At 41.0% G+C, this 20389-nt stretch overlaps 2 protein-coding genes across 7 annotated transcripts in view; one reads left to right on the top strand and one right to left on the bottom strand.

Annotated features, from left to right (window-relative positions):
- The first annotated feature begins 51 nt into the window (after nt 1-51).
- paxx (PAXX non-homologous end joining factor) lies at nt 52-3002 on the top strand. Its single transcript, XM_086313568.1, has 7 exons — nt 52-624; nt 854-914; nt 985-1034; nt 1135-1313; nt 1406-1465; nt 2562-2655; nt 2741-3002. Exons 1-7 carry the CDS (start codon nt 338-340, stop codon nt 2787-2789), a joined length of 780 nt encoding a protein of 259 aa, XP_086169694.1. The 5' UTR covers nt 52-337; the 3' UTR covers nt 2790-3002.
- An 11356-nt stretch (nt 3003-14358) lies between these two features.
- The window catches only part of top3b (DNA topoisomerase III beta), a 52205-nt gene continuing 46174 nt past the window's right edge, over nt 14359-20389 (bottom strand). For all 6 annotated transcript variants that reach the window (XM_086313559.1, XM_086313558.1, XM_086313556.1 and 3 more), the window contains 3 exons: nt 20020-20221; nt 17387-17574; nt 14359-16979 (listed from right to left, as the gene is read on the bottom strand). In XM_086313559.1, coding sequence (XP_086169685.1) covers nt 16698-16979; nt 17387-17574; nt 20020-20221 — 672 coding nt within the window. In that variant the 3' untranslated portion in view covers nt 14359-16697. The remainder of the gene's footprint in view (nt 16980-17386; nt 17575-20019; nt 20222-20389) is intronic.

Here is a 20389-nt window from a genome sequence, read left to right as displayed (position 1 = left end):
CCCAACTATTGTCATAAGTGTGCTGTCAGCTCATTGGTCACAAAGCAGGAGAGGGGCTGGGAATTATGTTTTCAAACAAAGCGTTAATTCCATAAACATTTATAGACTACTTTTGATTCTCACTGTATTACGGGACAAAGTGCGTCCCTTATTAGCTCAATACGGGACGTGTACTTTTGTTTCTAAATACGGGACGATTCCGTATTTTAAGGGACGGTTGGCAACCCTACGCCCCGGGCAACCGCCCGTGTCGCCCGTATCTAAAACCGCTATTGAGTGTGTGCTCTGGATTCAGGAACAGAAGTATAGATCTTTACTCCTCCATTCAACAATTGGTATGCCGATTACATCGAGAGGGAGAGGTCCCCGTAGTCTGCAAGCCAGTGAAGTAACCATTCCAAGCCAGAAGATGGCGCTTGTCAAAGGTGTCTGGCACTCATGCTATGAAACGGTGTACTCTTGCAAGAGTGCAAGAGGCATACGCTTGTTTTTCTTTTGTTCTTCTGTGAACCACAGTGGAGACATGGATGTTAGTGTAAATTCCTATTGTACCGTGTTGGATAAAACAAGCCAATCTAAATTCCTTTGTTACACTCGCAGGAAAGACGGAATGCTTAGTGTCTGGTGAGTCAGATGTTGTTATTAGCCGGAGTTCATTTGAAATTAAATCTTTTTTATTCGGAAAAATACGTTTGTACTTGGACATAAGCTAGGAAATGGAAGTATTAGTAGTTTGTTGATGTTACGGCCTTTCCCCCGGTGGTATAAAATTTAGTTTTGACTGACAGTGAAAGTCTGACGGTGAGCGCATTAGTTTAGGCACACATGCGCACTAAAACATCGTGTGCTGTAGTCTGACAGATGCTGCAAATGTCTGGAGTGTGGAGTACACTAAGGACAGTCTGAAGCACCTTGTAAGTATTCTGGGTTTCTTCTCATTCACTCAGTATACTGTCATAATTTCTGTCTTCCCTGTGTGTTCAGGGGCAGCGGTTTGCCTTAAAATCTACAGAGGATTATGTCTTAAAACTCAGGTGAGACCACACTCAACTCCTGCATGCATCACTTCTTGCATGGAACTATAAAAAGCTGTGGTCAGGTAAGTGAGGCTGAATATATCTCTATTTTCCTCAGGGCATCCTGCAATAGTGGAGATGTGTCTGTTTCCGTGCATGAGGTTGGTGCAGAGCTGCGTTTGGGATCCAGTCCAGGAGACCTGAGTGTAACTCTGTCCAGACTGGAAGGTCCACAGGCCACAGACAAGTTGAGGGAGCTGCTGTTCACGATGGCTGACAGCCTCACACAGCTTGACAGTGAATTCACTTTGTAGTTGTGACTCATTTTATGCAGAATTAAAACTAACTTCCTTTTAGATCAGTACTGACTGTAACATGTCCCCTCACAGGTGGCCCCTCAAGTGGACCCCCCTCAGCCAGTCCAGTGAAAAACCAAAGACGGCCCACAGGTATACATTTGTGAAATGGCTCTTGGCTTCAAATAACCATTGGCCATCTCCAATACCAAGGATTCAAAATCTAAATGTGATGTCACACTGGCTGTGGCCAACTTTTCTATACAACCTAATGGATGTTTGCTCATAAATGATTCCATTGATGCATGCTTTCAGTCAGGAATGTAAAGCAGGACACTCTGCAGGTTAGAAACATGATTAAACCACAACAGAAGCTTCCCGTATGTGTAATCCAGTATGGTTATGGTAGCTGAAGTTGCCTTGGATCAGGAGATGCTGCTCTTCATTTTCATGTGTAAAATTAAATTACAAGAGGCTGTACAACAGATCATGTTGTGATCTGTTGTGAAATCCATAATAATTTTTTGCTGCAACCAAAATACCTGGGAAATGTCAAATGGGTATATCTTTTGTAAAGACAATGGAAATTACCAGAAGGAAAGTAAGATTTTGGGGCTACAGGTGTACCTGTTAATAGTGGATCATATTGGAAGTTTCCCTTGTTCTCCATCATGAATAAGAAAAGCTTTATTCATCCCAAAGGAAAACTCATATGATGAGGAAGAAGTAAGGGGAAAAAAATAAAACAAAACCACATAAACGATGGTTGCCGTGGACATCTGTAAACAGTTTCAAACACTCAGTTTGACTGTACTACAAATATTTATTCGCCATTATGCCTTGACTGGAGTAGTTGTTCTGCATGTTTTGTGAAACTGGCCCACTGGTACAGAACCCCAACACATAGATGTGGTTCTGCAAGTGTGGACTACCAGTCACAATAAACTTTAATCTTGAAAGAGGCTCAAATTTTCTTTTAACATCATAATAAATTTGCATTTATTTTCAGCTGTAATGCAATCTCTTCTAAATATATTAAAACTGTTTTAAGTGATTTTAAAATGGGATTTTCTTAGTGTTGGGTAATTTTGAGGTAAGTACTGAATACAATAATGATCTTATATCCGGTGCTTATATGTACATTGAAGTATTCCATCTTTTTCAGTAAAAGGAGACATGTAAATGTCATGCTTAAAAAGGTAATTGGGCAATTAAACGTTTTCATTAATGCAAAACTGTTCTCCTTTAGAGTTTGAGCCCTGGCAGCAGCAGAGCAGCGCTCCAGCAATGACCATGAAGAGAAGACTTCCGGGGTCCTCGCTCATCAACCCTGGGGTTAAAAAGTATGGTGTCTCTTACAGGACTTCAATAGAGCAGTGATGCTACTGATGTGAGTGAAATAAAGCTACTGTCCATGTGTGTTTGCAGAAAGCAGCAAGCGACTGGCGTTGCCTTTGATGATGCAGATGAAGACTGATCTTCCTCCTTGTACTCATAGTCCTGCTGCGCAGCCAGAGATGAATGATCTTTTAATCCACTAACAGAACATGAAAACCTCAGTGCATATTTATGGGATCAAAGCTTAAACTTTAACTGCTTTTTATTAAACAATGACTTTTAATGCTATATAATGGTTGTCTCCAATAAATGATTGAATGATAATTTGTAATAAAATGACATAAGAAACACATTTGCACACTTTTATTTCCCCCCCTCCCCTCCCTTTTTCAGGACTTGTTCTTATATTGTGCTTTTCTACTCTGAGAACAGCACTTTACACAACTTGCCTTATTCTCACAAGCACTTGTTTTGCTGTGCAAGTGCTTCTAGCATTCACACTCAAATGCATTGGAGAGCAACTTGGGGTTAGTATCATGCCCAAAGGATGGAGATAGGGGGTCAAACTAGTGATGGGCAGATGAAGCCCCATGAAGCACTGAAGCTTTTCATCCAATTGGTTCACCCCAACGCGAAGCTTCATGAAGCTTCATTTGCTCTAGCAGGACACCTACTGGACGTAAAAATAATAGCTGGCATGAATTTGAAGAGTGTGGCATTTTGCACACAGCCTGTAAATGTCAACAACAAAAGGAGTGTGTAAAACATGTATATTGTAGTGATGGCAGTATACTGTGTATATTTATAGTGGCAGTATGGGAAATGATTATTTGGAAATGCTTGAAATGGAAATGATCATTTACTGTGAGGTGAGGTGTGGTTGGGGTGTGGACAGTGGTTGTGCTTTTGTAACGTTGAGGTATGGACAGCTACACACTGAGGCTTCACATTTTATTCTGTAAAAACTAAATTTTCACTGCTTTTATGACCTTTTTAGTGGGGAGAACATAGCTAGGATTTAATGATTTAACAAATCTTTTGAATCCTTTGTCCTCCACAATGCTAAATGGCTGGGAGTCCTCAATCACCATGCTAACCAGGTCTTCATCTATTTGAGATTGTTCTCCTGAGGAAAGACAATAAAGACAAAGCACAAATATAAATAGCACACACGTAACTTATAACAGTTGTATAATATTGTTATATCATTTAGTAACATTACTGCATCCTATATTATCATTGCATTTGATGGCTCACCTGGTCTTGCTCCACGATCGGTGTCCCCCTTATTCTCATGCAAAGCTCTGTAGTGCCTAAGCATGGATGTTGTTGTTATATCCCAGCTCCCTGGCACAAAGCAAACACTTCACCTTGTACAAAAGTCAAGACAGCTCAACATAAATTGTATTGCACCATCAGTATCATGAAAATACATCTTCTGTAGAAATACCTTGTTGGGAGGAATAAGATCAAAATGTTCCCACACAGGGGAGGACATCCTCCTCTCCTTAGCTGGCTCCATTCTCTCCTGACTTTCTCTCCTCACTCTCATAAACCTCCAAACTGTCTCCAAACTCTCACTAACCGCAACTCTCCATCAAACACCCACATTTTTGAATGAAGTCTGAGGGGTTTATATCGCTGTCATATCTCGCGGCAAAGTTCGAACCACTTCATGAACCAGTCACGTGGTACAGCCGGGCAGCGAGGCTTCGGACGTCATCATTTTCAGCTCCTCCCATAAATGAAGCAAGCCTCGATACGCGCTTCGCGGAAACGCCCCCTCCATTACTCGACACACGCTCCGAAGCCTCGATACAGAACGTCCCATCACTAGGTCAAACCACCAGCCTTCAATTTAATAGGTGATCTGCTCTACTTCCTGAGCTACTGCCAGCCAAAATATGGCCTGTATTTGTATAGCGCTTTACATATCCACCCATTTACACACTGGTGATGGCAAGCTACATTGTAGCCACAGCCACCCTGGGGCGCACTGAGAAGCGAGGCTGCCGGACACTGCCGTCACCGGGCCCTCTGACCACCACCAGTAGGCAACGGGTGAAGTGTCTTGCCCAAGGACACAACGACCGAGACTATCCAAGCCGGGGCTCAAACCAGCAACCTTCTGATTACAAGGCGAACTCCCAACTCTTGAGCCACGATCGCCCCCGAGCTGCTTTCTTGTCCACTTTGTTTGATAAGATGTAGCATTCAACTCTATTTAAGTTACTGCTGTTTGTGCTAGGTGTTATCTAGGGAGGAAAGTTCCCAGTAGATGTCCTATTGATGTAGGGGTTAGGATGTAGATGTTCCCCACAGCTGTCAGACTCCTGAACTCTGCCTCCTGACATCTGACCCACGTTAAACTCATGGACTGAACATACACACACCCACAATGGACAACTGTACCCTCAAACACAATAATAACATGGACTGAACCACCACTCACAACCACTAGCACTTTATATAGCCTCTTGTTGAAATCTCCCAATTCTTTGAATCTTTGGGCTGAAAGAAGGACAATACTCGGTGTATCAATGCTCAATCAACAATCATTTATTTCCATACAATTCAACAGTCAGAGCATTACAAGAGATGCTACCAGAGGGTCAGGCACATGTCTCTAAATGGTGACGGGTTGCTCAGCTTTTTATAGTCTCTAGTGGCCCCCAGCTAGTCGTAAAAGCCAAAACATCACATTTTTTCTCTGTTACAGCGCCTAAGTTATGACCTCGGCAGTTGTTTCTCTGCTTTCTGTAAGGTGGGGGTGTGGAATGTGGTCTATCTATCTCCCCTGTCTTTAGACACAGAGTCTCCTGCTTACAACCTTCTCTTCATGATTCAACAATTAAGCATGTCAAGAAAACAGTGTAACACATTCCCAGCAGATCAAGGATACAGAGTGATGCACATTTATCTAATGAACTAATATGTGAATATGTTCTGTTAACTCAAAAGTATAATGAGAACTAAACTACATACAGCTCACACACTCTATATTAAAGGGTATAATGTGATCTACAGCAGTATTCTAATTCAACTACTTTGATTACATATATAAGGTAACATATAATAACAGAATAATCTAATAATTCCCCCTTTTGATCTCTGAAAGAGATCACTTACAACATGCACTCCAGGGTCGCAAGGTCCAAGTTTTCTTGATCCTGAGGCCCTCTGTCCCCCTTTAACGGGTGGACCATATGTGGGATGACCTCTGTGTTCACGCAGTTCAGATGCAAGCAAAGTTAGATTTACAACCATAACAGCAGTTACAGATGACTCTCCCATCACTCCCCAATTCTCCCACAGCTTTATTTTGGTGCTCCAGTTTTCCACTCCCATTTTAATGCCACCTTATACCTTTCAAATGTACTTAGACTAGAACCTCTGTCTAAGGAGCTTTTAACCTTTATTTTTATTGCTGCAGCTACCAGTGTCTTCCAGTTGGGTGATTCTCAGCTTCTTTCTTCGACCTCCGGGGTTAGACCACCCTTTAGTCATTGCACAGTTCTGGGGATTATTCTGCCCCGATTTCAAACAAGGATCTGTGTGTTTTGGGTTCACCGGCGTGTCCCCCTTTTTGCCAAGAGCCTCTCGAACCTCGTTGGTCTGGTGTTCCTGGTTTTCGCCAACCCCTTCATGGTTATTGCTGTGTTTGTGGGATCCATCTTCTCCAGGAGCCCAAACGTCATGACACTTGACCCCAGTTGCTGTCTCGGCTGTCCCTACATCTGTCTCTGCTGTGAAGGGTCCTCACATCTCCGTGTCCCCGTCTGGTGTCTGTTCCTTTCTCTGCAAGAGACAGAAAACCAAAACACCTCTCTCCCTAGCCTTGATAATCTAATATTGTTATCCATTGTTGTTCTAATGATTCAAATTTGGTTTAAAATATTATGTTCAGGACCTATTCTAATCATAATCTATGTGTGTGTAAAAGAAATCAAAAATTAGTGAACCCTTTCTAAGTCTAACACATTATAAGCTTAAGTTTTACCATAGCTAAATTATTAAACACAGAAATAACGTCATAAGATGTTCATAAAACCATTGTTTGATGCTCGGACTCAACTTCCCCCTTTTTGACACACTCCCATGTGTCAATTCATTGGAGCTAGACAATTAAAAGAGAAGGTTGGTGACATCATATCTCAGAAAATATCAGAAATTCTTCTCTCGAGTACCGTTGCTCCAGCCTTGTCATCCCTGAGGATCTTCGATCCCGAAAATGTCCCTTCTCCTCATGTAATAAAGTCTGTCATCCTTCCATGCCCTGGTAACTGGTCCATCCAGAGCTGTAACATTTTGAAATGTACATACAACAAGCCAAACCACACCTTGGTCACACCAACCCTTTTCTGCCCTGAAGATGTCCAACACCATCTTAGTCTGGACCAGGGTTGTAATAGTTTTGCAATTTTCATCAGTTTTAATCAGTTTTTACCAATTGTTTGCTAGTTTAGTTTAGTTTTTATTTTCTGAAAATCCTTAGTTTCAATTTAGTTTTGTTTGTGTTTTGCAAAAATTAAGTGTAACAAAATCCCAGTTCCATCATATCAGTCATGCTCTTCTGGTTATCCTTGGGTGTTGAGACTAATAACTATTAACTCTTGCCGCACCGAGTGGTCCTAATTTTGGTTCAAGTGAATTGATAACCTTTTGAAGGCGATTGTTTCACACCTTTATTTAGATGTCCCAGTCCTGTTGTCTCGGGATACATCACGCTGCCTTATCTGGGGTTAGCTGTTTTCTGGGGATGCGGGTTGAGTGGGTGAGCTCTTCAAGGAGGGGGAGTGTGCTCCCCCTGATGAGGTCTTCTAGGTAAGCTAGGTTAACCTTCTTGTGTGGGCTTTTCAAGTGCACTTTAAGGTTAGTGGGACTTTTAGTTTTATAAATGTCCCTCATGACCCCCTGATGACCCAGTATTTAATTTTTGCACACTGTAGTACACATTTTAGTTTTTGCTTGTAGCTCGCATACTCTACTTGCCACTCCTCTAATTCCTGATGTTTCTTAGAGAGGGCAACAGTACCTTTAACATTATATCACATGTGTGGGGGTGTGGCCTTGCCAATTGTTTTGCCCACCTTTTCAAAATGGCTGGCGTGCCCACAAGCACATTTCATGGAAAAAGAAAGGTAATCTTGATATTTGCATTTAAAATGTTTTGTTAAACTCAGATTTTTATTTTATTCTTTTTGCAAGTACCCCTCCTCGGTGGCGAGAAACTGTTGGTGTGGTCAAGTGGGTGCTCTAGAAACAAACGCTCAGGACAGAACAGTTATCAGTCATGTACTTCCTACAAATTTTGCATATGTTTTATTCCATATTGATCCTCTGAGTGTAATGGTACATTTTAATTTGAATTTATCCAAACTAAACACAATATTTTCTTTATTTACTTTGCTCTTGTTCTTTTGCAGTACCACATCCTATCAAATGTCCCTGTCGATTATATTCTACATTTAATAACTTACTATTTCAAGTGAGAACCTAAATCATGTGGACCAATGTTTATTATTGCATATCTCTATTCTGAATGTGGCCAGTCATTCATAGGTATTGTTCAATTTTGGCGATTTTCCTCTATAAAATTTAATTGACTTTTTACAGTGGCCTGCTATGGTTAATAGTAACACATTCCAGTCATGAGTGGTATAAAAAGTCTTCTCCACTGTAGCATTTGGCATTCCCAATAATATAACATGATACCTTACTCAAAACACAGTTTTCTTAATGCAAACATCGGTAACTCAAAATCAGCAACCACAGTGTTAAGTCTGCAGTTCATACTTATGTGAAGCAATCCTTTTAGACTCAGAACTTCTCAGTGTTCCCTATAAGTGAATTTCTCCCAAGCCAATTACAATCATGGAGAAGCACACTTTGCAACTGTTTTTGTAAGAATATTTCATAGCGCTTTAAATTTCAATCTTTCAGGCCTGGTTTAAAGAGCTGATTGTTAAATCATAAACTCACAAAATATCAACATATCACCACCGGTGGATCACACCTCTCAGATGTTTTTTTCTCCAGTGCACTGTAACAAACACGAAAACAGACATAACCAACAAAATACTACTAAAATAACACAAACTAGGGCCCGTTGCAGACATGTCCAAGCATAAAACTATCCCTCTCTCGCTTACGAGAAAGAACACAAGCCAAAGCTCACTGATAAAATCAAGCTAGCGCTAAACAAAACCAAACAATCAACCAGAAATTCACAGGAACATTTTGCTTCCTGCCGGGACAATATTGTGTGGGAATGAGAATCTCAGGTGCCGTAACACCTTTTGTTCCTCCTTGAATTAAAACTCAATCACAGAAAATGCCGTACTCCAACCTAAACTTACACTATTAATTCATCATTTTCACTCTGTGCCACTGTTCCTCATCAGGGCTGTGTGAAGCACAGCAAAGAATTCAGTCAAGGCCTTGAGCCATAAACAGACATCACGCACAGACATTGTTTTCATAACCAAACCGTTTTAGAGCTTATTCCTAAAATCTACATAAATGCCTTCTAGGTGACATATAACACATTCTAAGTAATCAATGGCTCCTCATAAAAATTATGCATTGGGATGTTTGTGTGCAGCATTTTGCATATCAGCATAAGCAAAGCATTCTTCATTGCATCAGCGTGTGTGTGTGTATGTGGATCACTTCTCAGTGAATCAGCATTCCAATGTGTGTGTGTGTATGTGTGTATATGTGTGTGTGTGTCATTTCTCACTCACTCAACGAGTGCACGTGTTCATGTGTGTATTTCACTTCATTCTGAATCTGTGTGTTTGGAGACGTGTGTGTGTGTGTGTGTGTGTGTGTGTGTGTGTTTGTTTCTCTTCATTCTGAGTCAGTGCATGTAGATGTGTGTGTTTGTGTGGGTGTTTGTGTTCATCACTTTCCTGTTCTGGTGTTCTGGGTAAACCACGGCCTGAAGCATGCCCTGGGGTCCTGCCCCCCTCCTTTTTCAGTTTGTTTGCGACCATTGCTGCTGCTGCTCAAAATTCAGTCCGTCCTGGTTCTGACCCCAATTGGGGCAGTCCTTTCTCCAGTGTCGATGTTCACCGCAGGTGAAACCTGCATCTTCTTCTGTGTTTTTGTCCATTCTGAGGTGCCTTCTGTCCTCAGTTACTCCTCTTGTCTCGGTCACGCCCTTTTTCGCCACCCGATCATCCGTGTTGGTCCATCACTGTCCTGCACAGTGTGAATGCAAAGTTATCAAGGTCAGCATTCTTTCGCTCGGCCTTACTTTTCATTCGGGCTTGGCGGGCGTCTCTTTACAGCTCTGTCAGCTGACGCAGTCTGGGAATTTTCCCCCGTGTAGTGAAACGGGCCTTAGGTTTAGTGCTCTCCGTCTCGGCTGCATGAGATCACATTCCTGCAGGTCTGTTGACATTCTCAGGTCGTTGTTGTGGGTCCAGCTGTTGCAGCATTTGGTCAGTGTCACGTATGGGGGAGAGCAGGAGTCCAGTCAGCCTCGGCTTTCAGGGCCGGCAAAGCAGCCTGTAATTAAATATGTATAGAAAAAACAAAAACAAAACAAAACAAAAACAAACAAAAAACAAAAACAAACGAACAGGAAAATGTTGTTGTGTTGGCTGTGTTATTCAGAGGGGAGGCAATGGGGCCAGGCCCTGTGTCAGCCTTCTCTCCCCCTTTTTTTGTTTTTTGTCTCCCGATATAATCAACTCCTAACCCACCAAGTTGACAGGACAACACCGGTATATGTTAAAATTCTTAAGATCATGTTTAAAAGCCCAAAAAAGGAACTTTCTTTCATTCAGTAATCACTTTTATTAATCAATCAACAGAAAACATGTCACAATTTGAATCTTTTAACCACTAAATTTGTTGCGTCTTGCCTGGTTGGTTAGACCAGTGTTCCTTTTTTTTTTTTTTTTTTTTTTTTTTAGTTAAATTGTTGTCCTGCAACCCAGAGGGTTTTTTTGTCAGTAATGTATAGACTTCATCATTTAAGTATGTTAATTTTTCTTTAACCTTGCTGGAAAATCTTCACGTGTTCATGAGTGTAAGCTGTTTCTTCATTGCGTGTATGTGCATTTGTATAAAAGCAGGTTAATTTTATCTTTTCTCAAACTAGGCGTTACCTTAAAAGGAGCCTTTCTCTCAGATTTCTCTGCTTGTGTGTGTTTTTGTTTCACCTTTTTGTTGTGATGCTCCGGACGCCTTCCCAACCTCCACAAGTCCGTTGGCCCCAATTTTATGTGTTAAAACTTCTCTTAATTTCTCCTCTAATTCTCTCCTCGCTGCTGTCTTTTTCACAGCTGCTGATTCGTGCTGGGTGTGGTTCCCATTACCTATAATTTTGCTTCGGCCGCTGTGCTTGTGGGGGCAGTTGGTCCAGGTCCGCAGCTTCCTGTATTAACACACTAAGAGATTTATTTAATTTCATTTTCATCACTGTTAAACAGATAAGCAGGCAACACGCCTACCTTGACAGCGTAAACTGTACGCCAGTCTCCCAACACATTCCTCTCTCTACTCCTCCATAATTCTCCACTGCACACCTCTTACTATCTCTCCTTTTTATTTTTATTACACCACAGAGTAATACACCCAATTATGCCCGTCTATCTCCATGTGGCTCCAAATTCCCTCTTTATTTTAATTTCACACTCGTCAGGGGACAGGCACACAACAATTTCAACCACTGAAACGAGGAATTCAACCTTTTTATATTTCTTTACTAATCTAGACTCAACGTTTGTTCGCAAAATGTGTCTTGTTCTAGTCCGGAAATAAATGTGAACCCGTGATTACACGGCCGTTCCAGTGTTATTTCCGTAGCTATGCGGGGGCCCTCACCTCCCCAAGTCACCACCTCGGCACCCGGACGACGCCGGTCCTGGCCACGCGTCCACGGACAGGAGGGTCGCCACTCCTAGGGCAAAGTTCCACAGGTACACTAGGCATCAACCTTTGATCCTAAAATGTGTATTTGCTCTAATGTCCTCCTAATCAAACACATCAACCGTCACTGTCACTGTGTTCAGACTTCACACACACAAAAAGCACACTCAGCGCGCGCCTCACCCACAGCCAGAGCGCGCCTTACACACACAGCGCGTTTCACCATCAGTGAGACACACAGAGAGCGCTCCTCATCAGCAGAAATTTGCACAGAAACCTCTGAGCTCAACTATTAGATCTTCTGAAGCACACTGCACCATAGACCAAAATACCCCTTTCTCTGCGCTTATGACCGCCACAACGGGGCAAAGTCGCATCATAAAAGTGATGCTTGCATCCCCGAAGTTATACCCGACATCATAAACCAGGTTTTGCTCTATGTACTTCTTGGCAAGTAAAATTTTACTTTGTTTTATGACCGCAGCCCTTAAAAAAAAAAAAAACTCGACTGACGCCACAAACCACCGTCAAGCCTCTGTTCAATGTACTAAAATTAGCACCAACCACTACTGCACTTCACGGCCGCACCACCGGAACACGGCCGTATCATAAACCAAACCTACGGACGTGTTTCGCTCTCGCGTTGCCAGCGTTCAACCGCACCGTGAAGCCAGCATCTGCTTTTCCTTAAATCAACTTCTATTTCATAGCCGGCAAGAGCCAGGACGTAACCGACACCATAAACAAACTTCAAACCTCGACTTCAATGTACTGAACTAATGGCCGCGTCTTCAGAATAAATTCTAATTTATTATTGCTACAGAAGCCAGTATTAGACAAAATTAAATGTGGAAGGTAAAGTGGCTGCAACTAGTCCAACGTAGTATGTTATTAGTATCTCGGTAGAAGCAGATTACTGCAACTAGTCCAACGTAGTATGTTATTAGTATCTCGGTAGAAGCAGATTACTGCAACTAGTCCAACGTAGTATGTTATTAGTATCTCGGTAGAAGCAGTTTATTTAACACACTGGAATTCAGCCTCAACTTATGTTGTTAGTATCTTGCGCCAAAAACCAGACACCGACAAATTTACTGTGAAAATACATGTGACTCAGCGAACAGATTAATTTGGAAAGCCCAATATGCACATTTGGTATTTATAATACAACAGGCTGTGCTTACCTTTTTATTTTTGGACCGGTCCTCTGTTCACCTCGCCTCACGATCTCACCAAAGGTCAAATCTGCACCTCCTCAGCACACCAAAGATCCGGGTCACACGGCACCAAGTTGTTGAAATCTCCCAATTCTTTGAATCTTTGGGCTGAAGGAAGGACAATACTCGGTGTATCAATGCTCAATCAACAATCATTTATTTCCATACAATTCAACAGTCAGAGCATTACAACGTCCGGACGGGAGAGATGCTACCAGAGGGTCAGGCACATGTCTCTAAATGGTGACGGGTTGCTCAGCTTTTTATAGTCTCTAGTGGCCCCCAGCTAGTCGTAAAAGCCAAAACATCACATTTTTTCTCTGTTACAGCGCCTAAGTTATGACCTCGGCAGTTGTTTCTCTGCTTTCTGTAAGGTGGGGGTGTGGAATGTGGTCTATCTATCTCCCCTGTCTTTAGACACAGAGTCTCCTGCTTACAACCTTCTCTTCATGATTCAACAATTAAGCATGTCAAGAAAACAGTGTAACACATTCCCAGCAGATCAAGGATACAGAGTGATGCACATTTATCTAATGAACTAATATGTGAATATGTTCTGTTAACTCAAAAGTATAATGAGAACTAAACTACATACAGCTCACACACTCTATATTAAAGGGTATAATGTGATCTACAGCAGTATTCTAATTCAACTACTTTGATTACATATATAAGGTAACATATAATAACAGAATAATCTAATACTCTGTAGAAACTATCTACACCCTCACTTATCTTAACTGCACTACTGTATAGCTCTGTGTAAATAATCATTCTGTACATTCGATAATCTTTAATCCTACAACTGTTTACAACTTGCATAGTTCCCATTTCTGTATAGCTGTATATCCCAGATTCTGTAAAGTTATTTATTTCATATTCTGTATAGTTTTTCATATTTATATCCTGTTCATATCCTGTACATAGCTTGTACTCACTACAGCCTGTACATACTTATAGTTATAGAATATTCACAACATACTTCATACCGTGTACATTATAACATACCATAATAGACCCATTTCTGTAATATACTCATATCTATATTATTGCTAATATATATTGTAATATATCTATATCACTAAAGCACTTCTGGATGGATGCAAACTGCATTTCGTTGCCCTGTACCTGTGCATGTGCAATGACAATAAAGTTGAATTCTATTCTATTGAATTCTATTCTATTGAGAGTGCTGTAACTAAGATTAAGAATATAATTAATTCATTGTTATTATCTTTGTGGAGAGCAAGCTACCTGAACTACTCCCACAGAAATAGATTGTCTTTTTAAATAGGATTTACACTGCATATTACTCTGGATAAGGTCGCTCTCCTGAAAAAGCCTTAAATCTGAAGTACTTGACATCCTGGAAATAACTCTCTAATGCACATCTTAAAGCAGATGATGTGTAAGCTGCAGAGGAAACGACATCTTGCTGATTTAGAAGATTTCCATTTAGCCTCAAAAAAATAGTTTTTAGCATTAACAAAAAATCCATCACTTGACCCAGGTGTCCTACGTACAGTTATGTACAACATAACAGTGTATTAAAAACAGAGGAAAAGGTCCATGTTGTGCTATGCAAATTCACTCTCAAATGAAATCATGAACAATTATTTTTCTTTATTTTTACTAAAAATGAAGAAAAAGAATATTAGGTTGTTCAAAAAAAAAAAGTGTGTATTTTCATTTACAAACTGGAATATTTACAGTCAACTAGCATTTGACACCTTCAAACAGAAGTTGCAGCCCAGGCTAACTGGACCACATTCCACAGATTTTCTGTATTCTTGGGTTTTGCGTCAAAAACAGAATTTTTGAGGTCACACCACAAATTTTCAATCAGATTGAGGTCCAGGGATTGGGCTGGGCTCTTTTTGGTCTGCAACCAGGATGTTACCTGCTTGCTGGTGTGTTTGGGGTCATTGTTCTGCTGAAACACCCATTTTAGGGGCATTTCTTTCTCTGCGTAAGGCAAAAAACAAAACAAACCAACAAATTATATTTAGTTTGAAAAATATGTTAAAAGTTTCGATCAAGTACCTAAAAATACTCTTCCAGTATTTTTAGGTACTGAAACTGGTCCATGGTGCCTGTTATGTGATAAATGGACCCAACTCCAAAGTATGCGAAACATCCCCAAACCATTATGCTTGCACCTCCTTGTTTTACGGTCTTCACTGTGTACTGTGGCTTGTATTCAGTGTTTGGGGGTCGTCTCACAAACTGTCTGCAATCTTCAGACCCAATAAGAACAATCTTGCTTTCATCAGTCCATAGAATATTGTGCCACTTCTCTTTGGGCCAGTCAATGTGTTCTTTGGCAAACTGTAACCTTTTCAATACTTTTTACGAGGTTTCTTGGAAATAATTTGGCTTCACATAGGCATCCTCTCCTCTGATTGTTAAAGTACTCACAGGTAAATGGAGATCTATATATCTTCCTTGATCTCTCTGGAGCTGATCACTGGATGCTTCTTTGCCATTCTTGTTATTCTATCATCTAGGCAGATGGTAGTATTCCTTTTTCTTTCCCATTTCAAAACATTTGAAATCTTTTTAGCTGAGCAGCCAATTATTTCCCCCTCTCCAATCAACTTTTGATTAAAGTTCTTTCTCCCCCAGTGCAATGTCTGGAACAACTCATTTTACTCACTGAGCAAGGGCTAAAACCAGCAGGTACAACAGCTGCTGCCTTCCTTCCTTAAATAAGGGCCTTAATTGACACCCATTTCTTCACAGATTGAATGACCTGAAATCCACACTGCTATTAATTTGAACACACCCCTTTCACTGAATCAGTCAATTACCCCCAATTAGCAGAATGCGTCTCATGTGTGTTAAGTCTGTTGGTTGGCTACACCTAGTCATGAATTTGTTCCCATGTTGTATCATCATTTTGCCAAAAGCAGTACTTAAACACATTAGTAATGTAAGACTGCTATAATTTTATTCTGTAATTATACCTTCCTTTTATGTGAAAAATTCTTCAAAGAGGAAAATCTGCAGTGAAATAGTTTAAATGAAGATCAAGTAATTAAACTACATGTAAAATAAACTTTTTCACAATTGTTTTGGAGAATGCTGATTAAATAATGACAAAATGTTAGCCTGTTTACAATGCCAGTAGCAGTTTATAAAAAGTTAAAATTAATATTGAGATGAATTTAGTTAATCTCATTGGTGCAGCCTGGTTCTGCTGGAGGTTTCTTCCTTTTAAAAGGGAGTTTTTCTTCTTTCGCCAAAAGCATTTCCTCATAGGGGTGGTGTTTTCTCTGTACAATACTCTGTAGTATTGTAGGGCCTTTTCCCAACAATATAAAGTGCCTTTAGGTGATTGTTGTTGTGGTGGCTTTAAGTGTGAATAATAGATAAAAAGTGCATAGAATAAAGTCATGTGTCTTTTAGGTGCTTAGTAACAATGACAAATGGTTCTAGTTCTTATATAGTGTTTTTTTTAACTTTACCTGACCACTCAAAGCACTTAACAAAATGGGAAAAAATGATTTAAAAAAAAACCCAAAACATTTGTTGTGTATTTATGGGGCGATCGTGGGCTCAAGACTTGGTAGTTCATGTTGTAATCGGAAGGTTGCCGGTTCGAGCCCTGGCTCCGACAGTCTCGGTCGTTGTGTCCTTGGGCAAGACACTTCACCCGTTGCCTACTGGTGGTGGTGGTCAGAGGGCCAGGTGGCGCTATTATCCGGCAGCCTCGCCTCTGTCAGTGCGCCCCAGGGCAGCTGTGGCTACAATGTAGCTTGCCATCACCAGTGTGTGAATGTGTGTGTGAATGGGTGGATGACTGAAAGTAGTGTAAAGTGCTTTGGGTTCAACAGAGACTAAGTAAAGCGCTACACAAATACAGGCCATTTACCATATTTAGATTCATTATCAGAAGAAAACCAGTTCATGTAATGACATGCAAAAGGACAATATACACACAGAAACTATACAAAATAAGCAGCTAGGGCAGCCATTTTATCTTTAGGTTTTTTAGCATTCCCACGACGTCCACGTCCACGTCCACGTCCTCCTCTTCTCCCACCCCCACCACGGTACATGGAATGCCGCATGGTGGCATGCTTGAGCTCCACCAAATCCTGAAACACTGGATCACAAAAAACACAGCCAGTGTGTTGGGTCTCACTGGCAGGAAGAGGAGTGCGAGTCTTGTTAAAGTCCACTGCAACTAGAGAGGCATCACAGACATCACAGCTCTCCTGAGCAACCTGAGAAAAAAGCATTAACAAAAATAAATAAATCAAGGAACTGGGGTACTGTTTCATACTTTCTTCGGTTTCAGTAATGCTATAGATCAAAGATGCTTGTATGGAAAAAACTGAAACAGTTTGACCTCTCTGTGAGGAGGTTACATGCTCTCTGTACTTACAATGGGCTTTCTCCCACAGACAAACAACATGGGTATTACGAAATGACGATTCTACCTTGGCATTAGGTGAGGATGCAACGGCAATAAAGAGTGTAAGTGCATAGAATGAAGTGCTGTATGAATATGTGAGAAAGGTTGAACGTTACTGTAGTATAGAGTGTGGTCAGTTTGAAAACATCTATACATGCCAGTCCATAATAGACAATAATAAAGTAAGACAATAGGTAGGTAAGACAATTTTCTTACCTGCACTTTGTGTGCATGTTCAAAGAAGTGCACCACCACATTGCATTTATTACAGGCCATCCTCCACTTTGGACCAGATGTGGGGTCCAACACTAAAACTCCACTATCACACTCCACACATTGTCCAATGCCCAACGAGTTGAGAGAGTGCTGACATGATGGATGGGTACATTCATTGCATCCCATACCTGAGAAAAGCAGACAGCGCCACAGTGTCAGAGGGGCCCATGAGACCAGAAAGCACAAAGAAACAGGGTCGCTTTTCCTAAGACAGTAGTGGGTGTATTGTATGTATTGTGTTGTGTGTATTGAGCTCCTTCAATTATTCATTCATTACACAGTCAACTTCAGTTCCAATGAAGGGATAACCAGCATGTAAATATCTTGTAGTTTCCTCACTTTCTCTCAGTCTCCCTTTGATTCTGTGGTTTCATTGGAGCATGCTAGAAGAGTTGACACACTGTCCTCAAACATGCCTAAAACATTGATTAACTATTTAACACAGCAATCTTACAGAGGCAGCTGTTGTTAAGACAGTGTTGGTACAATCTTAGAAATATCATATGTCTGAGATTTTAGGGCCAAGTACAATAACCTCAGTTTTATGTGACTTTAGAAGAAGAAAATTAGAGATCATACAGGTCTTTATGTCTTTAAGACAATCCTACAGTCTAATTGGTGAGTGTTATCTGGCTTCATGGATAGATAATATAAGTGTAATGTGCTTGAGTTCAGCTGAACCACCCCCAGACCCACCTCAAGAAGAGGACCAGGGCACAGTATGCTTAAATAGAACTAGGCAGTAATCCTACTACTATAGTACAGATCACCTAGTTTAAGTACTCTGGAATAGAGCAGGGCGATATGACCAAAAATATTTATCACAATATACATTTGAAAATTTGCGATAACGATATAATTGACACTAGACAAAATACTTTACAACTCCACAACTTTATTAGTGCAAAAAAACCCAAACAAACCATCAATGTATTTTCACTTAAACAAGCAGCTGCTTTTTATGTGCATTAAAGTTAAAGGCATTTTCAGTGGAAATTGGCCGACAAATCCTCAGCATAACCATATATAATATCCACAAAACTTAAAAAGAGGTTATACACACACAATCCGGTAGTATTATGTTGAAGCACAGTACGTATCACTCCGTGAGGCTCCTGACCACAGTAGCCGTAATACTCCTACAATCCATCAAGCGGTGCGGCTTCGTAGCTTAGCAAAGTCGTGCTAAAACATTTGACAGATTTTCGAGCGCCGTGTACCACATACAATCGTTTCGAGGTCAGTAAACACAACCAGAATTCATACATAAGGCACACGGGATTATAAGGGGCACTATTGATTTTCAGAAAAATCAAAGGATTGATTTTAAGTGTGCCGTATTTTCTAAAAAAAAACAAACCCACGGGAATAACAACGGCCCGCTAGCATGCTCTACCAAAAATAGTGCTTTGTCGTGTATCTGACAAAAGCTTAACCATTTCCACACCACTGGAGTTGCAGCATTTTTACAAACCAATTCTGGTTCATCCGTTTCATTCAACGATCCGCTTTCGCCCTTCTCATTCTCTGTCACCGCCATGCTTTTCCCGCCATGTGCGTATGAAAACAAAGGTACTGCGCATGCACGTTTTACCCATATTCTATCGCGATATTTCATTTCCTTATCGTTGCCCAACAGTATACAGGTATTACCGTGAACAGTATGATATGGCCCAGCCCTACTCTGGACCTCCATCTTCAAAAAGGTATTTCTGCGAAATGAAACACTCTTACAAACTACTTTCCGCTGCTCACAAGGGGCTGCCACAGCAGGTGGCTCTGCATGTTTTATTTGCCACATTTTTAACATGGATGCCCTTCCTAACACCCCCAGGATCGAACCGATAAGCTCTTGCATTTTTAGGTGAATGTGTAAATACCGTGAACAAAGGTTTAAAAAATACTATTAAAAAACTTTCAGAGCTCAGTTGATTTCAGCGCAAATGCAAGTGGAAGTATAATTGATAAGCAGAATCAATGGGCAAGCAGACTGAAATAATGGGAACCAGTTCTCTACAACATCTGGTTCTTAGTTCCCTAACCTTCACTGTGGCTCCCTGATGCCCCGTCTTTCTCGGCTTTTTTGACCATACCTGATTGACCATGCTAACCTTTTAGTGTTAAAAGAAAGAAGCAACTCTGTATTTTTGAATTGTTTAAAGTTGAGCATTGTCCATCTTGATTAAATGATTTTCAGGTTGAATGTAGCTCAGGTCAGGTCTTCCACTGATCGGAAGGATGGTGGTTTGATCCCTGGCTCCCCCAGTCTGCCTGCCAAATATCCTTGGACAAGATACTAACCCCAAGTTGCTCTCCGATGCTGCATGAATGTTACCTAGGAAGCACTTAATGTATAGAAGTATAGAAGTGCTTGTGTGAATAGGTGTATGTGGCATGTTGTATAAAGCTCTGTGAGTGCTCCAGGAGAGTAGAAAAGTGTTATATAAAAGAATCAGTCCAGTACCAGAAAATTATATTACGGATTAGTTTGATTCTTAGAGGGTTTCAAGGCTCATGCTAGTTAACTATAGTTGGTGGGCAGTGGTTAACATAACATTCCCATTCTGCCTTACCTTTCTTCATGTCCCTGAATGGCGGGTTGCTGAAGCAGTAGGGGCACAGGGGGTAGCTCTTTCCCCGCGCCCCTGAAGTCCAAAGCACAAGCTCAAAGTCATCCAGTGGACACCGGAGCTCCTTGTAAAGCTTGATGGCTCCATTCTGGGGAAGACTATAGGTCTCGTCACAGTGAGAGCAGTGGAGTCTGCTGGGCTTGGCCTGCATGCACATGTTTGCTTCATTTCATTTAAGAATCACTCACTGCCACTCATGGGCAGTTACACATTTTACCATAAAGTGGCTAAAGGCCACTTCAGATCAATATCATCACCAAGTCTGAAAACACACATCTATGTCTTCGCCGCTTCAAGCTATATTATATATATA

This window comes from Aulonocara sp. 'chitande type north' Nkhata Bay, linkage group LG12 (genome assembly GCF_057382095.1).
Source record: "Aulonocara sp. 'chitande type north' Nkhata Bay isolate Kocher_YH1m ecotype deep benthic linkage group LG12, A_spYH_male_GT1.1, whole genome shotgun sequence".
NCBI classification, from domain to species: domain Eukaryota; kingdom Metazoa; phylum Chordata; class Actinopteri; order Cichliformes; family Cichlidae; genus Aulonocara; species Aulonocara sp. 'chitande type north' Nkhata Bay.
Note: the sequence above shows the minus strand (reverse complement) of the source record. Positions and strands in the feature narration are given on the sequence as shown.

Bases quoted from the DNA above. Each gene is read 5' to 3' on its own strand.
- paxx (XM_086313568.1), top strand. From the start codon at position 338: ATGCCGATTACATCGAGAGGGAGAGGTCCCCGTAGTCTGCAAGCCAGT. The intron at 1,466-2,561 runs GTATACATTTGT...GTTCTCCTTTAG, and splicing joins AAACCAAAGACGGCCCACAG to AGTTTGAGCCCTGGCAGCAG. The intron at 2,656-2,740 runs GTATGGTGTCTC...GTGTGTTTGCAG, and splicing joins ATCAACCCTGGGGTTAAAAA to AAAGCAGCAAGCGACTGGCG.